Here is a 22,515-nt window from a genome sequence, read left to right on the forward strand (position 1 = left end):
TTGGGAAGAACCCCAAGATGCGTGTTGCTAGAGACAGCTCTGCTGACTCATCAAAGGCTTGACATTTGGTTGGTATTTTATGATATGATATGATATGGCATTTATAACACACCTATACACAAGTGTTTCAAGGCGCGAAGACCTATCCACATTCATGGCTGTGTGTAATCGCTGCATGTACCGGAGCAGAGCTATAAGGATGGTACAGCGATGAATTCTTTAGACTTGACACAGCCAACAACATGTTGTTGGGTAACACAATGTACTTTTCAGTTCTACTGGAATTAATCCGTTCAAGGATGGTGGTGAATCTTCTTAGGCTCATATATGATGTTCAATACACTTTGATTCATAGATAATGTTGAATACTCTTAGGTTCTTGGCCGCTTTTGAATACAGTTGGGTTAATGGCCGATGTTGGAATCTCCTAATTTCATGGACAATGTTGAATACTCAGGTTCTTAGATGAATACTCTCCGGTTCATAGACAAAGTCAAATACGCTTCGGTTTGTGGACATTTCATGGATGATGTTGCACACACTTGGGTTCATGGATATTGTTGAATACTCTTGGGTTCATGGACGATGTTGAATCCTCTTCAGATTACGGGCCATGTTGAATACTCTTGGGTTCACGGCTGATTTTGGATACTCCTCATTTCATGGACATTGTTGAATAGTCAGGTTCATGGATGATGTTGAATGTGCTTTGGTTTATGGACATTCAATGGACGATGTTGGTTGAACACGCTTTTTCATTGATTAAGCCTCTGAGTTTTCTTTTATATCACTCTTTATGCCGGAGACCAGTCTCTAAGCGTGGGATCAGGTTTTGAACCATGGGGTACAAAACACGATCCTGCGATGCTCTGAATTGTCTTCCTTCTAAGACAAATACATTGCCCCTGACCTATCATCCTGCCCCAATTGATGTTGCTGAACACACTTGGGTTCATGAGTGAGGCTGAATACTCTTGAGTTCATGGACGATGTTGAATTCTATTAGGTTCCTGGACATCTCAGAGATGATGATGAGCACTCTGGGTTCATGGATGTTGTTGAGCACCCTTGGGCTCATGGATGATGTTGAACAAACTTGGGTTCATGGATGGTGTTGAACACTCTTGGGTTCATGGACGATGTTGAATACTATTAGGTTCCTGGACATCTCATAAATGATGATGAGCACTCTGGGTTCATGGATGGTGTTGAACACACTTGGGTTCATGGATGAAGCTGAATACTCTTGGGTTCATGGACGATGTTGAACACTCTTGGGTTCATGGACGATATTGAACACTCTTGGGTTCATGGACAATGTTGAATGCTATTAGGTTCCTGGAAATCTCATAGATGATGATGAGCACTCTGGGGTTCATGGATGGTGTTGAACACACTTGGGTTCATGGATGAAGCTGAATACTCTTGGGTTCATGGACGATGTTGAACACTCTTGGGTTCATGGACGATATTGAACACTCTTGGGTTCATGGACGATGTTGAATGCTATTAGGTTCCTGGAAATCTCATAGATGATGAGGAGCACTCTGGGGTTCATGGATGGTGTTGAACACATTTGGGTTTATAGATGATGATGAGCACTCTTGGGCTCATGGATGGTGTTGAACACACTTGGGTTTATAGATGATGATGAGCACTCTTGGGTTCATGGATGGTGTTGAACACACTTGGGTTCAAAGATGATGATGAGTATTCTTGGGTTCATCGATGATGTTGAACACTCTTGAGTTCATGGACGATGTTGAATGCTATTAGCTTCCTGGACATCTCATAGATGATGATGAGCACTCTTTGGTTCATGGATGGTGTTGAATCCTCCTCGGTTTATGGATGATGTTGAACACTCTTGGGTTCATGGACGATGTTGAATACTATTAGGTTCCTGGACATCTCATAAATGATGAGGAGCACTCTGGGTTTATGGATGGTGTTGAACACACTTGGGTTCATGGACGATGTTGAATGATATTAGCTTCCTGGACATCTCATAGATGATGAGGAGCACTCTGGGTTCATGGATGGTGTTGAACACACTTGGGTTCATGGACGATGTTGAATGCTATTAGCTTCCTGGACATCTCATAGATGATGATGAGTACTCTTGGCTTCATGGATGATGTTGAATCCTCCTCGGTTTATGGACGATGCTGAGCAGTCTTGGCTTCATGGATGATGTTGAATCCTCCTCGGTTTATGGACGATGCTGAGTACTCTTGGCTTCATGGATGATGTTGAATGCTCTTCTACTTTAGCTGCTTCACTCATATGATCAGAGTTGTATGTCCTTTTTGTCCACCTGGAGGCCTTAGAATAGATCTGAAGGTGGAATTTGTCTTGAGCAAGGTCGACACAGCATTGGACTGACACTATTGGCACTTAAAATTACAGTCCATGCAGTTAGAAATGCCCAATTGTACCAGTGATTGGGGACTTTCATCTGTTTCCATTGTATTCTTCAGAGCAGGTATTTCTGTCGAAAGCATTCGGTGTAAAGCTTGTGAGATATCCTCTGGGTTCATTGCAGAGCTTACTGCAGGTGCTACAGTCCCAACCTCCAGATCTTCCTTGACTCACTGACTGCTGAAAAGTGGAATGTTGGGATACTTTTAACAATTTCTCAGTGATCCAGGGTCCAGTCTAAAGTTTTCAGGGACTTGTGCAATCTTGTGTCTCTGCAAGTTTCCCATGCCACTCGCTGGCCTTTGGTAGTATTGACCGTGCCAATGAAATTGGAGAGACTGGTGGCAGCTGGCAAAGCCAGAGGCAACCCTCCTAAAAGGATTCAAGGATATCTGACACCTCGGAAGACAACATTGTCTGGCAGATCCTGACTTCTGGGATCTTCCTGATCCCTCCGTGCTGTGGAAGGTCTATGCTGCCCCTGTCTTTGCCAAGCCGGCCACACGAGTGTGCCCCCAATCATATGCTGTGGACGCTCGGCTTTGATCCTGGTCTACTCCAACTACTGCTGCTCCCCTCCTCTGCTCAAGTTCCCCAAGACCATCAGAAGCTGGATGCAGGGCAGTCTCTTTCCCCGGAACAGAGTAAAGACTGATTGCCACGAGGTAAACTGAAATTCCAGCACTAGTGACGGAACCATATACTCAGCCAATCAAAGTGTGCAGTCTTGGTGTCCCTCTGTAGCGAGGCATGAATCTTGAAGCTCTGTTCCGGAACTATATGTACTGATGGGCTCCATCAAGACGCCGGGTGCCTCTGGTGCCTCGCCAGACACTCCACCCCCTATCATCCGTGCAGCGTTCAATGCAAGGCGAGACTACCTCAATGAGCTGTACTCTGGCTCACCGGGGGAATTAACTCAAACTCTAGAGTGCACAGGATGTGGAAGGCAGACTTACCTCTGGACACATAAAGTCTGACCATGTCTCACAGGCCAGGACTTCCAAGCGCTGGCTCCCAGTGGATGCCTTAATCAACTATAAGCTGAACTGGCTGGCCTTCAAGTGCCCACCCCCGGTGGCAGATCTGCAATGGAAGACACGTCCCTCTGAAATGCCAGGCCACCCACGACCCTTCCTCAGGCTCTGAAGCAGAGGCCTGTGGCACCTCTCTTGGTCCTAGAGACCCTGTTAAGATAACCCTCATTGCATAAGTATGACCAATGGTCCCTAATGATCACTGCACGAGGTGGGTCTGATTGGACGGGTCTACTCCGGGCACTGGCGATCATGCCCACTCCCCCCCCCCCCCATGCACATTCCTCCCTCATGACGTCCGATAGACGGGGTCGTTTTAATGGCGTATTCTTTCCTTCTTTTTGTATGTGGGCCCGGGGCTGGAACACGCAGAGAATCTATTCTCGGCCCTCTCGCATGTTTCTCCGACCACACGTTTTCTCGGCACTGAACACAGATTCCCATTGTGTGCTGGGATTCCGATCTCCTGAATAATATCGACTGCAGTGGGATGCTAAATCGGGGGGGGAGGGGTGGGGTATTCTCATCAGGGGTCATGGCCTAAATGTGTGTGTACTTAGGCCACGCTCCCTAACAAGAGCCCCCCCCTCCAATGGGGGCCACCAGGTGGGCGCACCAAAGGTGTGACACCAGTGTGCCCCAGCTCTCACAGGCAGCCCTTTCATTCAAGGGGCCGCGTGGTTAAAAACCAGGGCTCCTTGAATGAAACGACTGCCTGCTGCATGATGACTCTGTACTCGGGAACAGGAGGAGGACTAGGCTGCCCAGTCACTCCTTTGGTTTCCAAGTAAAGAGTCATCACACATCATGGAGCTTCGTTTAAATGTCTTCAGGTTGCATGGGGACCCTTTACTCGGAAACAAAAGGAGAGACTGGGCCTCCAGCCCTCCTTCTGTTTCGGAGTTCAAAGTCATCTGGCAGCCGTGTAGCGGAAGCCATGGTTACACTGGCTGTCTGCAGATGTCAGTAGCTTCGAAGTGCTGACACCTGCAGGCACTCTGTGAAACTGTGCAGCGCAGCGGCTACACGGCTGCCTGAGGGGTCGGCATGGTTGGGCAGTTGGGGTGGACTCCAGCTTGGGAGCTGTTTCTAGAGACTGCCAGAGCTTGGCACTGCTAGCCCCGGCTCACTTAAAGCCCTGATTGACGCCATAAAAACATGATAACCTTTCATCAAAGCATCTACATCTTTAAAAACCCAGAGCCCACCTTTGACCTCTAACCCAGTGGTCTTCACACTTTTTCATACCGAGCCCATCCCTAGAGTAAAAATATTGTTCCTGGCCCCTCACTCCCTCACCTAGGAGTTGGCCCCACCAGAGGGCCCAAAGGATGTCCACGGGAAGGACCAGGCTCTTTGAAATATAAGCATATTTTCTACTGCTTATATTTTCTATTAAAAGCAGTCACATGTATTCATATTAAATCAGACATCTTAATCCTTTTTTAAAGGTGTGATTACTCAGCTTCAGAGCACCACGCACAAACAAGCCATGTTTCAACAGGCAGACACTTTCAGTAAGATGGAAAAACTGAACACAGAATCAGCCAAAGCCTCAGATATGTTTTACACGTGTCCATACTGGTATATATGTCTTGCAATTTACAGATATGTTTATATTAGGATGAGTTTTGTGACCAATTAAAACCCCAGAATTGAACTTCCACTCAAAAGTGTTTCTTACTGAATTACTGTGACATGTTTCAAATGTAAAATTGTAGACATTCTTATGTTCCCATAATGCTCTTTGATTTTATGCAAATCGCCTGGATAGGTTCCATGAAGAGATACTATATTGCATGACCTGGCCTGTGTCCACGTCCCTCGCCTCGGCCCAGCACCTCCTTCCCATGGACCCGCCCCTCAAAGGATGAGAGGAGTTCCCCCAGTAAATATGTTCCATTTCCGGCACTGGGCAGTTATAGGGGACCCCTTCTCTTTTGTGGGTAAAACAGTAAACATATCACAGTGGCACTGCTCCATACGGGAGGGGTGAAACAGTGAGTGCAGTGGAACCTCTCTGCTCGCATGTGGGAGTAGTTCCCCCCACCCCCTCAACTCTCCTGTCTGTAGTTCCTGCGAGCGCAGGGAGTAGCACAGCGCCAGGCATATAGTGCAAGCCCCCCACCCAGTGTGTCTCAGTCTATCTGGGCGCTTTGCCGCTGTTCTCTTCAGATACCGGATGATTAAGCACTGATGGACACACAACAAAGGCCCTCCAGGTTCTGCTGCAGGAATGAGTTCCAGACGCCTGGCTTGGCTCCTGAATTGATGTTGGACCTAGGCCTCAGCTCCTCAAAGTGAGAGATCTGTGTTCTAGGAGCACTAGTCTGTTATTGAATCTACTTGGGATGACACACCAGGGCACAGAACCAACGTCAGGCCTCTCCCGGTGCCTGAGAGAGACCTTCCGTACCTTCTGGTGTACTTAGACTACTGTATACCTTACCTGGACCACTCAGAGAGGATACGACACTTCCATGGTGGAAACGGACGGCATCATGATGGCAAAGGACTGCTCTGTGATGGGAAGCGATTGCTCCATGATTGTTAGGACCTGCTGCAGGATGGTAGGAGGCCGTTTCTTGATGACAAGGAACGACTCCGCGATGGCAAGGGGCTTCTCTAGGATATCGTGGGAGTACTCCATCAAGGTGGTATAATCCCCATGAAGATACCAGATTGCTTTGTGATAGCCCTGGACTGCTCCATGATGGTGAGAGTTGCCTCCATGATGGCATCTCATTGCTCCGTGATGGCATCCGACTCCTCTCTGATGTTGTAGGGCTGCTCCATGGTGCCATCAGAGTCCGCTCTGATGGGTTAGGACTGCTCTGTGATGGTATCAGACTGCTCTCTAATGGGTTAGGACTGCTCCATGATGTTATCAGCGTCCTCGCTGATGGATTTGGAGTGTTCTATGATGATATCAGAGTGTACTCTGATGGTTAGGGGTGCTCCATGATGGTGTCAGAGTCCTCTCTGATGGGTTTGAGGTGCTCCATGATCATATCACAGTGTACTCTGATTGTGTAGGTCTGCTTCATGCTGGTATCAGAGTCTTCTCAGATAGAGTAAGACTGCTCCATGCTGGTATCAGAGCCCTCTCCAATGGGTTTGGAGTGCCACATGATGGCATCCGAGTCCTCTACTATGGCTTTGAAGTGCCCCATTATGATATCAGAGTGTACTCTGATGGTTAGGGGTGCTCCATGATGGTGTCAGAGTCCTCTCTGATGGGTTTGGGGTGCTCCATGATCATATCACAGTGTACTCTGATTGTGTAGGTCTGCTTCATGGTGGTATCAGAGTCTTCTCAGATAGTGTAAAACTGCTCCATGCTGGTATCAGAGCCCTCTCCAATGGGTTTGGAGTGCCACATGATGGCATCCGAGTCCTCTACTATGGCTTTGAAGTGCCCCATTATGATATCAGAGTGTACTCTGATGGTTAGGGGTGCTCCATGATGGTGTCAGAGTCCTCTCTGATGGGTTTGGGGTGCTCCATGATCATATCACAGTGTACTCTGATTGTGTAGGTCTGCTTCATGGTGGTATCAGAGTCTTCTCAGATAGTGTAAAACTGCTCCATGCTGGTATCAGAGTTCTCTGTGATGGGTTTGGAGTGCCACATGATGGCATCCGAGTCCTCTATGATGGCTTTGAAGTGCCCCATTATGATATCAGAGTGTACGCTGGTGGTTAGGGCTGCTCCATGATGGTGTCAGAGTCCTCTCTGATTGGTGTGGAGTGCCACATGATGAGATCAGACTATTCTGCGATTGTGTAGGACTGCTCCATGATGGCATCAGAGTCTTCTCTGATGGGTTTGAACTTCTCCATGATGGTGTCAGAGTCCTCTCCGATGGGTTAGGAGTGCTACATGATGATATAAGACTACTCTAGGATTGTGTAGGGCTGCTCCATGATGGCATCAGAGTCCTCTCTGATGGGTGTGTATGGCTCCATGATGGTATGGGAGTCCTCTCTGATGGATTCAGACTGCTCCGTGATGATTTCAGGGTCCTCTCTGATGGATTTGACGTGCTCCATGATATCAGAGTGTGCTCTGATTGTGTAGGACTGCTCCATAATGGTATCACAGTCCTCTCTGATGGAATTGGAATGCCACATGATGATATCAGAGTGTGCTCTGATTGTGTAGGACTGCTCCATGATGGTATCAGAGTCCTCTCTGATGGAATTGGAATGCCACATGATGATATCAGAGTGTACTCTGATTGTGTAGGACTGCTCCATGATGGTGAGTCCTCCCTGGTGGGTTTGCACTTCTCTATGAGGATTTCAGTGTCCTCTCTGATGGGTTTGGAGTGCTTCATGATGATATCAACGTGTACTCTGATTGTCTAGGATGGTTCCATGATGGTATCAGAGTCCTCTCTGATGGGTTTGGACTGCTCCATGATGGTATCACAGTCCTCGCTCATCTGTTGCAAGTGCTCCATGATGATATCAGAGTGTACTCTGATTGTGTAGGACTGCTCCATAAAGGTGTCAGAGTCCTCTCTGATGGGGTTGGATTGCTCCATGATGGTATTGGAGTCCTCTCTGGTGGGTTTGAAGTGCTACATGATCATATCAGAGTGTACTCCGATTGCGTAGGACTGGTTCATGATGGGACTAGAGTCCCCCCTGGTGGGTTTGGACGTCTCTATGAGGATGTCAGTGCCCTCTCTGATGGGTTTGGAGTGCTTCTTGATGATATCAGAGTGTACTCTGATTGTGTAGGACCGCTTCATGATGGTGTCAGAGTCCTCTCTGATTGGTTTGGAGTACCACATGATGATATCATACTGGTCTCAGATTGTGTAAAACTTCTCCATGATGGTATCAGAGTCCTCACTAATGGATTTGGACTGCTCCATGAAGATATGATATGATATGATATGGAATTCATAACGCTCAATGATGGTTTCAGAGTCCTCTCTGATTGGTTAGGAGTGCCACATGATGATTTCAGACTGCTCTCAGACTGTGTAGGACTGTTCCATGGTGGTTTCAGAATCCTCTCTGATGGATTTGGAGTGCCACACGTTTAAGAACTGATGCCTAGCAAGGTTTGGTCTAAATAATGGCGGTACTTCTGCTCTTTCTCTGCCATGTTAGTGTTCTTCGCATCTTGCACGCCGTCATTCATCATTACCTGCCTTTGTATACTGCAGCCCCTCCCTACCTGCCCATCTCTATACTACTTATGTACCCCTGTCTGGGCATTCTGCAACCTTTCCCTGCTTCTATGAATTCACACTACTCCTCGCCCTTCTTGTGTCGCACAACCTATTCTACTCTTATGGCGGCTACAAGATCATTCATGTTTTACTAGCAATTCACTGAACCTTTTTCAGTTTATTCTTTCGTTCATGATTGGGGACGAATGGGAGCGGTGCCAGACCCAGTGTGACTCTCATCTCCAGCATCACACTTTGGCAGCCTCTCGTCTCTGTTAGGTTTAAGAAGGAGGTTAGGGTTAGCATTAGAGTTAAAGCTACAGTTTAGGTTAGTCCTCAGACCAGGGTTTGGTTAGGGCTAATTTTAGGTTTAAGGATGAGGTTAGGCCAACAATTTGGATTAGTCCTAAGACTAGGGTTTGGTTAGGGTTCATTTACTGTTTACGAATGGGGTAAGGGTTAGCATTAGGGTTAGAGCTACATCTTGCGTTAGTCCTAAGATTAGGACTTAGTTCGGGCTAATTTTAGGTTCCAGGATGAGGTTAAGGCTAACATTTGGGTTAGTCCTAAGATTTGAGTTTGGGAAAGGTTATTTATAGGTTTAAGGATGAGGTTAGGGCTACAGTTTGGTTTAGTCCTAAATTAATGGTTTGCTTAGGGTTATATCTTAGGTTTAAGAATGAGGTCAGGGTTAAGGCTACAGTTTGGTGCAATCCTAATACTCGAGTTTGGTTATAGTTAATTTTAGGTTTAACAATGACGTTAGACATAGGGTTAATGATTAGGGTAATCTTAGAGTTAGAGTTTAAGTATAAGGTTAAGGTTAGGGTTAGGGTTAGGTATAGGGTTAGCCTTAAGTATAGGGTTAGAGTTTGCTGGGTTAGAAATTGTTCGATTTTACTCATACTGCAGCCATGTATATTCAAAGCTGGCATTCTGCAGAAGGTGTGTAAGCCAAGACCAGAGTGGTTCTCCTGTGGTGTGTAGTCCATCAAGACAGTGGGGAGGAACCGCCACTCAACTCTGGCAAAGCATCAACAAGCACTAAATGTATACACAGAAATGTGTAATCTGCAATGGCTGTCACACTTCTACCATTTGGAGTTCCGAGGGTGGAATTCCCTTGGAGACGCTCACCACTTCATCAGTTTAAAATTCAAAATATGTAGTTAGGGTGTACACGTAAACGTGTTGCCTGTGGTCTGGTCATCCCCTGGTGTGAGATTCCATTAGAGTGAATCATGCAGTTGAGACTGTGTTGGCGGGTGTCTCTTTGGCGCCCCGTTAGTGACTTGTCCGCATATTGCACTCAAAGTCCCAGCAAGCACCTCTTTCTGGAGAGAGGAACAGTCAGAAATTGATAACTGAACAGGTAGTAACTGCTCTTTCTCTTTCTCTTCAGGTCACCAGTGTCCTAGTTTGCAGCAGGACGGACTGAAGGTGGACCAGACCCTGGGCAATGTGTCAGGTATGCTTCCATGTGGGGAACAGAGGGAGAGGGGGTGCCCGGTGAAAATATGTCAATGCATGACCTACGTCTCACAGAATCTTCTACACATAATCTTTGTTGGAACACTGACAATCCCTGTACACACCCTCACTGCACAGACAATCTTCTCAAACCTCAACATTAGATGTTTTTACACTGACATCCCAATATTGAAAGCTCTTCAGAAGTGACCCCCCCCCACCCATTCCAACTGCCTTCGGTTATTTCCACCCCCCCACACCAGGGACCCTTTGGACATCCAAGGTCCTGGAGAAGGTGGTCACTGGGCACCTCCATGATATTCTAGCGTCTGCACATATCCTGGATTGAAACAATTATTCATTATTCTCCCCACCCAGAGCGCTTTCAGTGTTAATGGTGCAACACTGCTGCAAAGTTGTGCTTACTTTCAGGCTCACACTGTTAGACCTGAAAACTTACAGATGTGCTCTCACAGAACAACCCATAGCTCATGAAACAGGGAAGCTAAATACAGAAACAGCCACCGCTCTACATACATGTTGCAGCTGTCCAAACTGGTAAATATGTCCTGAAATTCACAGACATTGTATTGTTAGGGTGAGTATTGTGACCAAAGTAAATAGCAAAGACCAACTTCCATTGTTTCCTCAAAAGGGTTACTTGCTAAATCACTAGAAGACGTGCTTAAAATGTTGAATTATGGGCTGTTTTATGTTCCCATAATGCTCTTTTCTTTTATGCAAATTGCCAAGATTGAGTTCTGTGAAGAGATATTGTGTTGTGTGACCGGTTCTGGGGCCCCTCCGATCAGTCCCTCCCTTTCCTCGCCCGCCTCTCCAAGGAGGAGAGGGTTCCCCCAGTAAATGTTTCCCATTTCCAGCATTGATGGCATTCCCAGCCAATGCGAGGAGAGACACCGTTCATCTCTTCCTTATCAACTCACCACTTGATTATATTAACCCCTATGCTGCTAGTGTCCCCGTTTGCTAGCTTCAGCTTCTCCCGTTAGGGCAGGATGCTGCAGTGCAGCAGGTCTGTGGTCTCTGGAAATTAGACTCCACCTCTTTGTCAAATCATCAACTACACAGGTTCCCTGTGCACAGGTGAGTGCAGTTGAAGACGCGCTGTTTGCTCTTGAAGCATCTGCACCACCTGACCCCAGTGGTCCAATACTATTGGTCTAATTGGGTTTGTACTGCTCCACCCCCATAATTTCAGGTTTTTGCTCAGTGATGTCATTTCACCAAAATGCCAAGGGTAGCGGAAGTGACATCCCATGACCCTTGACCTCTGATGACATCCCATGAAGTGATGCCATTTGATCCTGCCCCCAAGTGACATCATGGGTAGTAATGGCACACGACCTTCAGCTGCGTCTAACAGGTTCCTAGTGACTGTTTCAACAGTCAAGGTTTCGACTGACAAAGGTTCTGACACAAAAGTGTCAAAAAAAAAGTTTCACATTTTTTTTTAAATTATTTTTTATGGGGGTTCGCCCCCTTAAACTCCTGTTTTTCGTTTTTTTAAACACTTATTTAACTATACTAAATTAAAATGAACCCTTTAATATTAAAAAAAATGCATTCAAAACTTTTATTTTCGGTACTTTTGTTTCTGAACTTTTGTTATTCGAAACTATTGATAGGAAACTTTGCCTGGACACTGTCTAACACCTGTGTTTCATTTCAGTCACATATAAGAACCGAGGCATAGAGGGAGGCGTGATTTGTCCATGATCACATGTTTCGGAAAAGTCATTTTCTAGATTCGACATGGGGCCTATATATAAAACATATATAATGCAGTACTTGTAACAGGGTAACCAAAATCCCTAACGCAGGCCAAATACACAGACTCGTGGTCTGTGGCATGGATGTGTTAAACAAGCCAAAAAAGCACTGACCTGGGGAGGTGTGTGCTGTCTGTTTACCCAGGACCAAAATGCTGCACAAGCAAATCCTCAAAATTAAATCATTGACCAGGATTTAGTATCAAACTAAATTCTCTGGTTATAAATGAATCTATGAGTCAGCTATCACTACGATCGAAGAGACCTATTGTGTGGCAGTAAGCTGAGGCCATCTGTCGCTGTGTGCATTTATCTTTAAGTTATGTGACAGGCAATCCCCTACAACCCAGAGCCGACCTAAACACCTTAATGTCCTAGGCTTTGATACAGGACTCTTCTTCAAACTTTTTTTAGCAGGGTGAGTTGTGGGGCTGCACTTCCCTCGAGAATGGGGCTCAATGCATTCACGATGATTTTCAGAGCTCTATGAGCGAGATGTGTTATTAGATGACCCTCCTCCCACAGGACCGGCCCATGAATGAAACTTCTACAAAGCCCTTTCCAAGGAGTTTGAATGGGAAGGGGTGATTCACTAAAGCGCTTATTTTCTTAAACAGTGTTGCACCAAAGCAGGGTCCTGGTCGGGTTTGCAGCCCCTCTCAACCATTCACATCACACTTGAATGCGTTCAAGCTGAGCTGAGCCCAATCAGTGGCGTAGCACAACATTTGGGGGCCCCCAGATAGCTATGTCGAGGGCCACTCCCTTCCCCCGAGCTCCTTAACAAAGCACAGGGCACGCCACACCCACGTGTGCGCAATGGCCATGATGATTATGCCCCTGCAGGGGCATGCACTACTCCAAGTGAAAGAAATACATATGTTTTTAATCAAAGCTTAAATGTTTTACCTAGCGTAGAAAGGGGTGGCGCATGGTCCCCAAATATACCAGCCACCAGTGGTGGCTGGTGAGTTGTTTTATTGGGGGGTGTAAATATTTGCCACACATATGCGATTGCGACCGAGCGTAGCGAGGGGTACCCACACTAAAAAAAACGGGTTTGGAGGGATAAGGGGATTAACCCCCCTCCTATGAGAAAATGTTTAGAATAATGGGTTAAAATGGTGCATTACACAGCATACTTTCTGTGAAAATTTGGGTAAAAGGTCAGACAGTTTGCAATTGGTTTTGTAGGGTGTAGGGTAACTCATGAAAAAAGTACAATAGATGCAAGTCACCAAAAGTGCACAAGTGCATTTCCCAATGCATTATCATGCCGGTCCCTGCAATATCTGCAAGTATAAAAAACATTTGTATGCTGGCTGTGCCCATACATTTCCATTCTGACTCCAGCAACATATGCTAGTATTCCCATATAAGAACATGCTCATGTTTGCTTTAAAATGTTTCTATAGTATCATTACTGGCACTAGGCAGAAAGCTGGCTCTGGCAATATATGCCAGCACTCCGATGTAAGAAAAAACACCTGTTGGTTTGGCCATTAAAACCGACATTAAACAATAAGAAAACATTTCCAAACTGGTTCCAAAGTAAGCTAGTCTAGACCCATAAGAACACTTATCCTTGCTTAATCATAGATGCTCAGTTAATGAAAAGCCATGCTACAGTAAGAAACATATAGGCCGCTACACCAAAACATCAGTCTAGTGAGGTAATACTAATTATCATGCTTGCTTTATCAAAGTTGCTGAGTAATACATGTCATGCCACAGTAAGCAATGGCTAGACTGACTGCACCAAAATGCCAGTCTAGCCAGGTAATGCATATGAACTTGGCTTTGCCCGAAAATGCCAGTAACACATGCAAAGTCAATAATGGATGTGTCAAAAATGCTCTAGTGATCCTCAGTCTCCCCGGCCCGGACCTTACACACACACACACACACACACACACACACACACACACACACACACACACACACACACACACACACACACACACACACACACACACACACACACACACACACACACACACACACACACACACACACACACACACACACACACACACACACACACACACACACACACACACACACACACACACACACACACACACACACACACACACACACACACACACACACACACACACACACACACACACACACACACACACACACACACACACACACACACACACACACACACACACACACACACACACACACACACACACACACACACACACACACACACACACACACACACACACACACACACACACACACACACGCATCCCCCTTGACCCACACATACATCTCCTCTCACATTCATTCACACTGCATTCTCCACACAGGCACACACACACCCAGAACATTCAAACACACACACTGCAACATGTCATCTCATTCTCCACCACTCACTGACCCATAGCCCATACATACTTCTGACACACACGTTACAAATGCAAAATACACATCACATAAAAAAAAAAAGTCTTACCTGTTTTTCCAAATTTGGTCCGTCACCCTCAACTCCTCCATGCTGCTCATAAACAGGACCCAGGAAGCTTCCTGGTTCCTGTATATGAACCCCGAGTAAGCCGGAGTTTAAGGGGTTGGAGCTGAACATGGTATGTGACACGTGCCACATGTCACGGTCAGCTCCAACCCCTACTGAGCGCTTCCTTTTTGGGCTGCAAGCCAGGGGTGTTGCTAGGTCTGGAAAAGACCAGGGCTACGCTGATGTCAGAACTTTTGGGACTGGGGGCTAGCTAGTCTTTTGACTGTAGCTCCGGAGATTCTATCCGGGCTACAACCAAAAGATCAGGGGCTATAGCCCCCTTATCCCCCCCCTAGCAACGCCTCTGCTGCAAGCCCCAGCCTAGCCTTCACCCTGATGGATGAGGACTGGGTTGCCCTCCGGTCCTGCAGACCTGATGTGGCGCCCCTCCACCCCTGCTATTCCAGTGCCCAGGAGCTTCCAGTTAAATGATTATCATTTCTTTTTTAATCCAAGGGTAGCAAGTCAGACCACAGGTATTGCGCCTGCGACTCCTGGCGACCCCCAAATGACATCCCTGCTTTTGCTCCTGGTACCCCGCTGATCTGCTATGCTCTCTCAGTGACAGGCTGCCAAAGATCTGCTCTGTGGCCGGCACGTACACAAGGGTCGGGCAATCCTTTAAAACAGGGTTTGTTGGTAATGCCTTTTCATTTGCATGAATGCATGTGATTGGACATGTGATGGGGCTTTGCCAAACAAAGGGCAACACACAGAGCCTTGTATTTAGCAAATGAGTGCCTTCTTTCAAGTAAGACAATTCACGTCTGCTTCTCTGACATGCAAAAAAGGTTTGCTTTTAAGTGAATATTGACATTTTCTTAACATTATCCATAACAAGCTCTGAGATTTGCCAAACATGTACTATATGCAGGTGACCACATCACAGAATTGCCTTTGTTGTGGTGCCTGTAAGTGCTGAGAGTATAGTGGTGTCAGGGTGAGGAAAAAGAAGCTGCAATGGGGCTCACTTGGCTAAACAGTTCTATGAGGATGTACACATATTGCACGATTGTTTTTAAATGATGTCTGCACTTGCAAGTTAATTCTTTAACACAGTGTGATTGCAGTACTTGAAAGCCAAACATTAATTGTGCGCACCAATTAGAGGTCGGAACCAATGTTGGCAAGAGCCTGCATTGCAGAGGAGCGTAAAAGCCAGGCCTCACTGCTTAAGCAAAGTGTGTGATCCTGGGCACATAACTTGATCTCACTGTGATGTGATGCATCTGTAAGAATAGGACTCTCTAAAAGTGCTTCAATTCAGACTTTTAAAAAAGGACCCATTTACAAGTTCGGGATCTTCTGAGGACCACCTAAGGGTCAGCACACATGTTATCTATGAAACCAGAGGCACCAGAAGCTTTTCAGCTTCAGCTCAAGCCCCTCGCTTCTGAAAGACATTCACGTGGGAGACCCGTCTTCGCCAAACTCACTCAGTTTTTCTGGAATATTCTTGTTATTTGGGCACTTTGTGTTCCCATTTGGTTGTTCCCTGGTTCTCATGTGCATGTTATAAAAACCCTAATCACATGCAATGCGCTGGTATTTCCTGCCCCCAACAATGCAAGCACTGTACTGACGATCCCTGCCAATATAGCACGAAAGGCACCGACAATCCACGCACACTGCACTGTGAAGGAGTGGACCTCCTGCACTGGCAGTGCTTCTAACAGCATCTGCACTGGGAAGGCGTACAAACTCCTGCTCTGGCAACGCTTGTATTGCCACACACACTGCACTGGGAAGGCGTGCAAATTCCTGCTCTGGCAATGCATGCACCACCACCCACACTGCACTGGGAAGGCGTGCAAACTCCTGCACTGGCAATGCTTGCATCACCACCCACACTGCACTGGGAAGGCATGTGTCCTCCTGCACTGGCAATGCTTGTAATATCACCCACACTTCACTGTCAAGGCATGCAAACTCCTCATTGACAATGCTTGCATTACCACCCACACTGCACTGGGAAGGAGTGGAACCTCCTCCACTGGCAGTGCTTCTAACAGCATCCACACTGCACTGCCAAAGCATGCTAACTCCTGCACTGGCAATGCTTGCATCACCACACACACACTGCACTGGGAAGGCATACAAACTCCTGCTCTGGCAATGCTTGCATCACCACGCACACTGCACTGGGAAGGAGTGGAACCTCCTGCACTGGCAGTGCTTCTAACAGAATCCACACTGCACTGCCAAAGCATGCTAACTCCTGCACTGGCAATGCTTGCATCACCACCCACACTGCACTGGGAAGGCATGCAAATTCCTGCTCTGGCAATGCTTGCACCACCACCCACACTGCACTGGGAAGGCATGCACACTCCTGCACTGGCAATGCTTGCATCACCACCCACAATGCACTGGGAAGGCATGTGTCCTCCTGCACAGGCAATGCTTGTAACACCACGCACACTACACTGGGAAAGCACCTAACCTCTTGCACTGGAAATGCTTGTGACATCACACATACTGGACAGGGAAGGTCGAAATGTCACCCACAGTGCATTAAGGCGCAATACAGCTTGACACCCTCCTTCCATAAGCACCCCCCTACCCTCAGCTCATTGAAGCCTCCTCTATCCCTGATAGGAGGCTTCTTGTGTCTGATCTCTCCCTCATTGGATCTCTCCCGCAGAAGCTCACTGTCTCCAGAGTCCTGGTTCTCTCTAGGCTGGACTACTGGCACAGCCTCTTTCTTAATCTGCCTGCCTCTACTCTTTGCGCTTTACCCCTAATTCCATAAAAGGACTGCAAGACATATCCTTGGCCTCAAGCCCAGGGATCATATCCCTGTGGCTGGAAGGATCAATTTCTAGACCCTCTGCGTCACCCACAAGGCTTTCTGGGGCCAGGGACCACACTACATCCAGCTTTCTCTTCCTAAGCATCTTCCTTCACGAGCCCTCGGCTCATCCAACTCCAACTCTCTGAGGGTCAGACACTTCTCCCGGCAGAGAGTGGGGGGTAGATCTCTCTCCTCAGCTGGGGCCTCACTCTGGAGCAGCCTCCCTGCCTCTCTCAAACTTGAGCAGGGCCACCTAAGGTTCCGGAAGCAACTCAAGACCTTCCTTTTCGCTTCTGCTTTCTCTCTCCCTCTCCCCTGCTGATGCCCATATGTGCTGCCCATTCTGATTACCTAGTCTCCCACTGAACCTACAGGACCAGGCTCCTGCACAACCAGTTGCCCTTGCGGTGCGTCTGGGCCTCCCAACCACTTAGGGACTGTATCTGCAACCCTACAGTCCCCTGACAACCTGCACTTATGAGCCACTTCCCTGGCAGCACTTACGCGTTCCATTGCTCTCCCCCCCAGCACTTCTCTCCCTCCCACGCCCTCGCACTTGCGCGATCTGAATCACACAAGGCCTAGTAAGATCGTTGTTTTGTCCTCCTTCTGTCCTCCCCTCCTTGTCTTGTCGCGCCTAGAAACACTTGTGTACAGGCGCGTTATAAATGACTTGTCATATCATATCATGGCTGCTCTTGCTTTCTTCCATGCAGGGTTTAACCTTATTCGGAGATTCTCCCTCATGAAACTTCCCTCCATAAAGAAGATCCGTAACCCAAAGGGGCCGGTCATCCTGCGCCTGGGGAGCACGCCGCTTGTGAAGCCCACGGAGTGAGTACTACATCACCTGTTGGCCTGTGTGAGGTTGGGGAGTGCATATTAATGTGCAGGCGCTTATCATCAGCAGTTCTGAGTAGCAGCACGTGGTGATCGTGTTAGATCAGAGCTTGAGAAGTGCCAGAGCATCAGGGCTACTATGAAGACAGCATGTCACACTTCACTCATGTTTAGTGCAGGGCCCGAAGGAATGTCTGCTCTCATTATCCCCACCTTGAAATCTTTGCACTGGCTCCTAATGGAGAAAATATTTGTCTGCAACACTCGTTGTTTGACGCACAGAGCGTGGCCCTTTCTGGGGGCAAGAAAAGTGATGGCTTACGGTCGCACTGTTGCTTGCAGGGCACTGGGGCAGCTTTTCGCTGTCAAGGACAGTAACATCCTATCTCGCACTGGTGGAGTTCTACCATTCCTCGTCTTTTGGGGTTTTGAATTTCAAGCAGGAAGAATAAAAGAGGGCGGTTCAAGGTCTCCTATAGAGACCTGTCAAATAACTTCTTAACACGTCTCTGTTTTCAGCTGAGCATTTACAATGGGAAGAGAATAGTGGTAGGGCCTGCAGGCACAGCAAAGAGCGGGGATGGGCAATTAGCGGTGTGTGTGTGGCAAGTGTGAATGGCAAATGAGAGAGGCGCAATTCAAGCTGCAAAATCTGAAAAAAATGACTACAAGCAGATGATCGACTATCATGCATTGTCTTTCACTGTCTGTCTTTAAGCCTTGAAGGTATAGTTGCGAAACACAGTGGATACTTTTTCGACACCTTTATTTTCATGCGGTTGCTCATAGTTTTCCATTCAGGATGAGGAAAATAAAGCTGCAATCATACTCTTTTCACTTAACAGGCCTGTATGAAGATGTATATATGTTTAAGTTTGTTTATTATGGGATTGCTGTTCTGCTTGTGGCCTGAGCTATAATACGGAGCATTATTTCATAATCCAGAACTTATCAAATAGTTACATCTTCTAGAGCTGGGAAGGCATGCGGCCTAGTGCCTTGAATCCCAGCTTTAGCTCTTCACTAATCACTGGACTTTGCCAAAATAGGCAGCCCCTACAAGTGGGTCCGTTCTTAATGTACGCTATTTAAAAAAGGCATAATTCTTCGTTTACCGGACTACAGTGTTACCCCACAAATTATATCAGTGGTCGTTCATATATTGCACATCACAGTTATTTGTCTCTTGGCTTTGTAGTGGCATCTGCTGGCAATGCCACTTCCCATGGTCCCCTCAAGTATCAAAGACTGATGCCACTTCTTGTATTGTCTTTTTCTGTGACATCACTTCCGATGATGTCAATACATATGTAAATATGGGGTTCTCTAGGTGTTTGCTGCATGCGACCCTGGAATTACTCTGTCCATCTCAGGGAAGAAATCTAACCAGGCCGGGCCCTGTATTTATAGCAATCCTACACTCTCATCATGTTCAGCTGTGCATTCCTTGTGAGAAACGGAAAAAAGGCTATCTGCCCTCACACAAGAAATCCTTTGTGAAAACACATGCTTGTGCATAAAGGCTTCCATTTTAGTTTATGGTATTAAGCAAAGAAGCCAGAGACTGCACGGGGAGAAAGAGGTTTGGAAGAGGGGTTGGCAAGCGAACATTGAAGGGACACTATCTAAAGAGGGGGTGAAATGGCAGTAATTATGGCATTGCAGTTGGCAAGTGGGCACATTTCCATTTCTGTGTGCATTTTGGGGGATCATTAAATGTCTAGTTGTCTTTGAAAATCATTGTTTCTAGTATTTGAATCCAACTGAAAGCAACCAAGACTACATCTCCCAGAAAGCATTGATTTGCTAAGGGGCTGTAAATAAGTATCCTGATGGCAAGGAGTCATCTAACCACCCTATGGTGGGAACTGGGACACAGAAAAAGCAAAGGTTTGCTCGAGTTTGGGGAAAAGCTAGACTTGTTTTTTTGTTGCTACTCTGCAGGTTTTAGGCAATGGACTTGCACAATCTAGGGGTTTGAATGAGGTTAGTGGATGAGAGCCGAGTTAGATTAGAACACTGGTAAGGTGCTTTGTCATTAATCTTTGGTTATATATGTTTCAGGGTACATGTGTGGCATGTACTGAGAAAAACGTGATAGATGCGGGTAGAAAACAGGTAGTGACAACAGGCTCAGACTGGCCTATATGGCAGCAGGGAATGCCAGAACCAAAAATTCAAAATGCTAATGTGGGACAGTTTTTTAGGTCAGAGTGGGACACATTTTTGCCCAATGTGGGCCCGTTTCATAAGTGACCAACTTCACTATGCGCCTAGTAGTTTTGACTATTGTTGCCGAATAAACATTCTTTAAATTGCACGTTTTGCAACACATTTCACCGACCCCCCCCCCGGTACTATTCAAGCAGTCTGTCACAAAAGGCAGGAATTGCCTTTTGTATCTGTGGGTACGTTGCCGTTGATGCCTGGCACAATTGTATGCCCCAGTCCAACCCTGGTGACAAAACCCACAATGTGTGCTTGTACACAGTGAACGTTTGCCTTTGTTGGAACATGTTCACCAAACAAAGAAACGTGTGTTGTTTCCAAATGCGAGTGTGCCCCGAGGATATTGTTAATACTCACAGTCACTGTTGCTAATTGTGAGAGGAGCGTCAGTAAATTACAACATATGAAAACATATCTGCAGCCTTCCATGGCGTAAGGCAAATTGCTGGCGTTTGTCATATTTTTATTTGAGAGTAAAATGATTTATTACACGGTATCAGCGAACACAGTACATCTGGAAACACGTTCTACTCTAGGTAGGTGTGGTGTGCATAGACAATGAACATATACATGAGATAATAAACATTGCTGTCTCCTTTGCTGTGCTCACTTATCACTGTTAAGGCCTTTGTTTAGAAGTTGAGAAATCCGTCTTTTGTTTCTATTGTAATGATGTCATGATGCTGGGTGTGTAGCTGGGCTAGCTAGGTGATGTTGGCTGCAGCATGTGGCCTGACTCTAGCCGCGCGACTTGAGTGTTGGGACTGGCTGAGATACGAACTCACCCCTGTGTGGTGGCCCGCCTCCGGTCACCGGGGCGGGCCACGGGTCGTGTCGGACCCTGCAGCGCCAGGATCACCAGGGCACTGATATCAGGGCCGAGGTTCACCCCAGCAATGGCGGCCTAGGCACTGGAGGCACCCAGGCAATGCCACAAACCAGGCCGCGTCCATGCGGTCCTTGGACCCCTTAACAAAGACACAGACACAAGTTGCTGCTTCCAGGGCCTCTGCTGCACTGGGACCAACACACAGCATCCTGCCTGCTTGCTCTACTACTGAGAAATTGAAAACAAAAATACTAAAAATATTTGCCTGCCGGGGCAGTGTCTGCCTGACTTCCGGTCCCGTCTCTGGGCTGGGGTGTGGCACAGGATATTGCGGCACGTGACTCCCAGTCATCCCTCCTTTCATCTCTCCCTCCCGCACTCCATTGAAAGGTTGGGGTCATCAAAGCCTGCCCCCTCAAAACAGACGTTTTGTCCAATGCTGATAAACCACCATCATGGAATATGGCGGCCCCTGCCTGCTCCCCGGGCGCACCTATGAGTTTCCCATCTCTCTTAGCACTTCCGCCCGCTGCTGCCGGTGCGTGCCCCGCCAGCATCAATGCTGCAGCCAGCCCGAGGGCGGCCCCAGCACCATGATTGGTCGAAAGGGATGGTGGAAACGCAAGGGTCCTTTGTTGTTGGGGGTACATAGGAAGAATGCGGTCTTTTGCTGTGCGAGGGGTGGCCGCAGACCAAGCAGGGATCTTTTTTGTGATGTCAGCTATGGGTTTAGTGGGGAGTTCCGTATTTGAATGTGCCAGACTCTTGCACTGCGTTCCCCTTTGTCCACTCTGGCTCCGCCGCGCCCGCGAGTTCCCCGGATTCCCTGCATATAGTTGGAACTCAGTTCAGTGCCGGAGGTGGCTTTTGGTGCAGGGTAGGGAGGAAAGCTCCGGAAGTTGCACCAAGATTCTAAATGATTCATGGGTGAGCCCCCTCATGATGGGGGTGGGGGTGAATACTTTCAGTGGAAGGTCCTAAATCAGTGTGAATGATTGTGCGTGGAAAGGGACCCCAAGAGAAGGAAGGGGTTTCGAGAGTTACGGGGATTTGCAACAAGGCTAATACCGGGGGGTTGGGGTTTGGGGGGGGGGTTTGCCTAATGCTCCTCCAGCTCCTGATACTGCTCTTATCTCTTCCCTCTCTGCTGATGACCGAGCATCTTACTTTCTCTCCAAAGTCACTGTTCTCCGCGCTGCCATCGCACATTCAATGTCTTCCCAATCTTTCTCTTCCCTACCTTCTCCTTGGCTTTCCTGCTCCCCCTTCTTTCAATGCCTCTTCTGAATCTGAGGTTGCGGTATTCATGGCTACGCACATCCCACTCTGCCCCTCTTGATCCCCCTCCTTTGTCTCTCGTTTTCAAAGTCTATCCCCTCCTTCCCTT

General features: G+C 47.3%; 1 protein-coding gene across 8 annotated transcripts in view; it reads left to right on the forward strand.

Moving 5' to 3' along the window:
• The window catches only part of COL16A1 (collagen type XVI alpha 1 chain), a 706,769-nt gene that overhangs the window by 164,353 nt on the left and 519,901 nt on the right, over positions 1–22,515 (forward strand). For all 8 annotated transcript variants that reach the window (XM_069622515.1, XM_069622517.1, XM_069622520.1 and 5 more), the window contains exons 3-4: positions 10,049–10,114; positions 17,947–18,064. In XM_069622515.1, the coding sequence (XP_069478616.1) occupies positions 10,049–10,114; positions 17,947–18,064 (184 nt within the window). The remainder of the gene's footprint in view (positions 1–10,048; positions 10,115–17,946; positions 18,065–22,515) is intronic.

The sequence above is a fragment of the Ambystoma mexicanum genome, chromosome 11, assembly GCF_040938575.1.
Source record: "Ambystoma mexicanum isolate Mex_15411 chromosome 11, UKY_AmexF1_1, whole genome shotgun sequence".
Lineage (NCBI taxonomy): Eukaryota > Metazoa > Chordata > Amphibia > Caudata > Ambystomatidae > Ambystoma > Ambystoma mexicanum.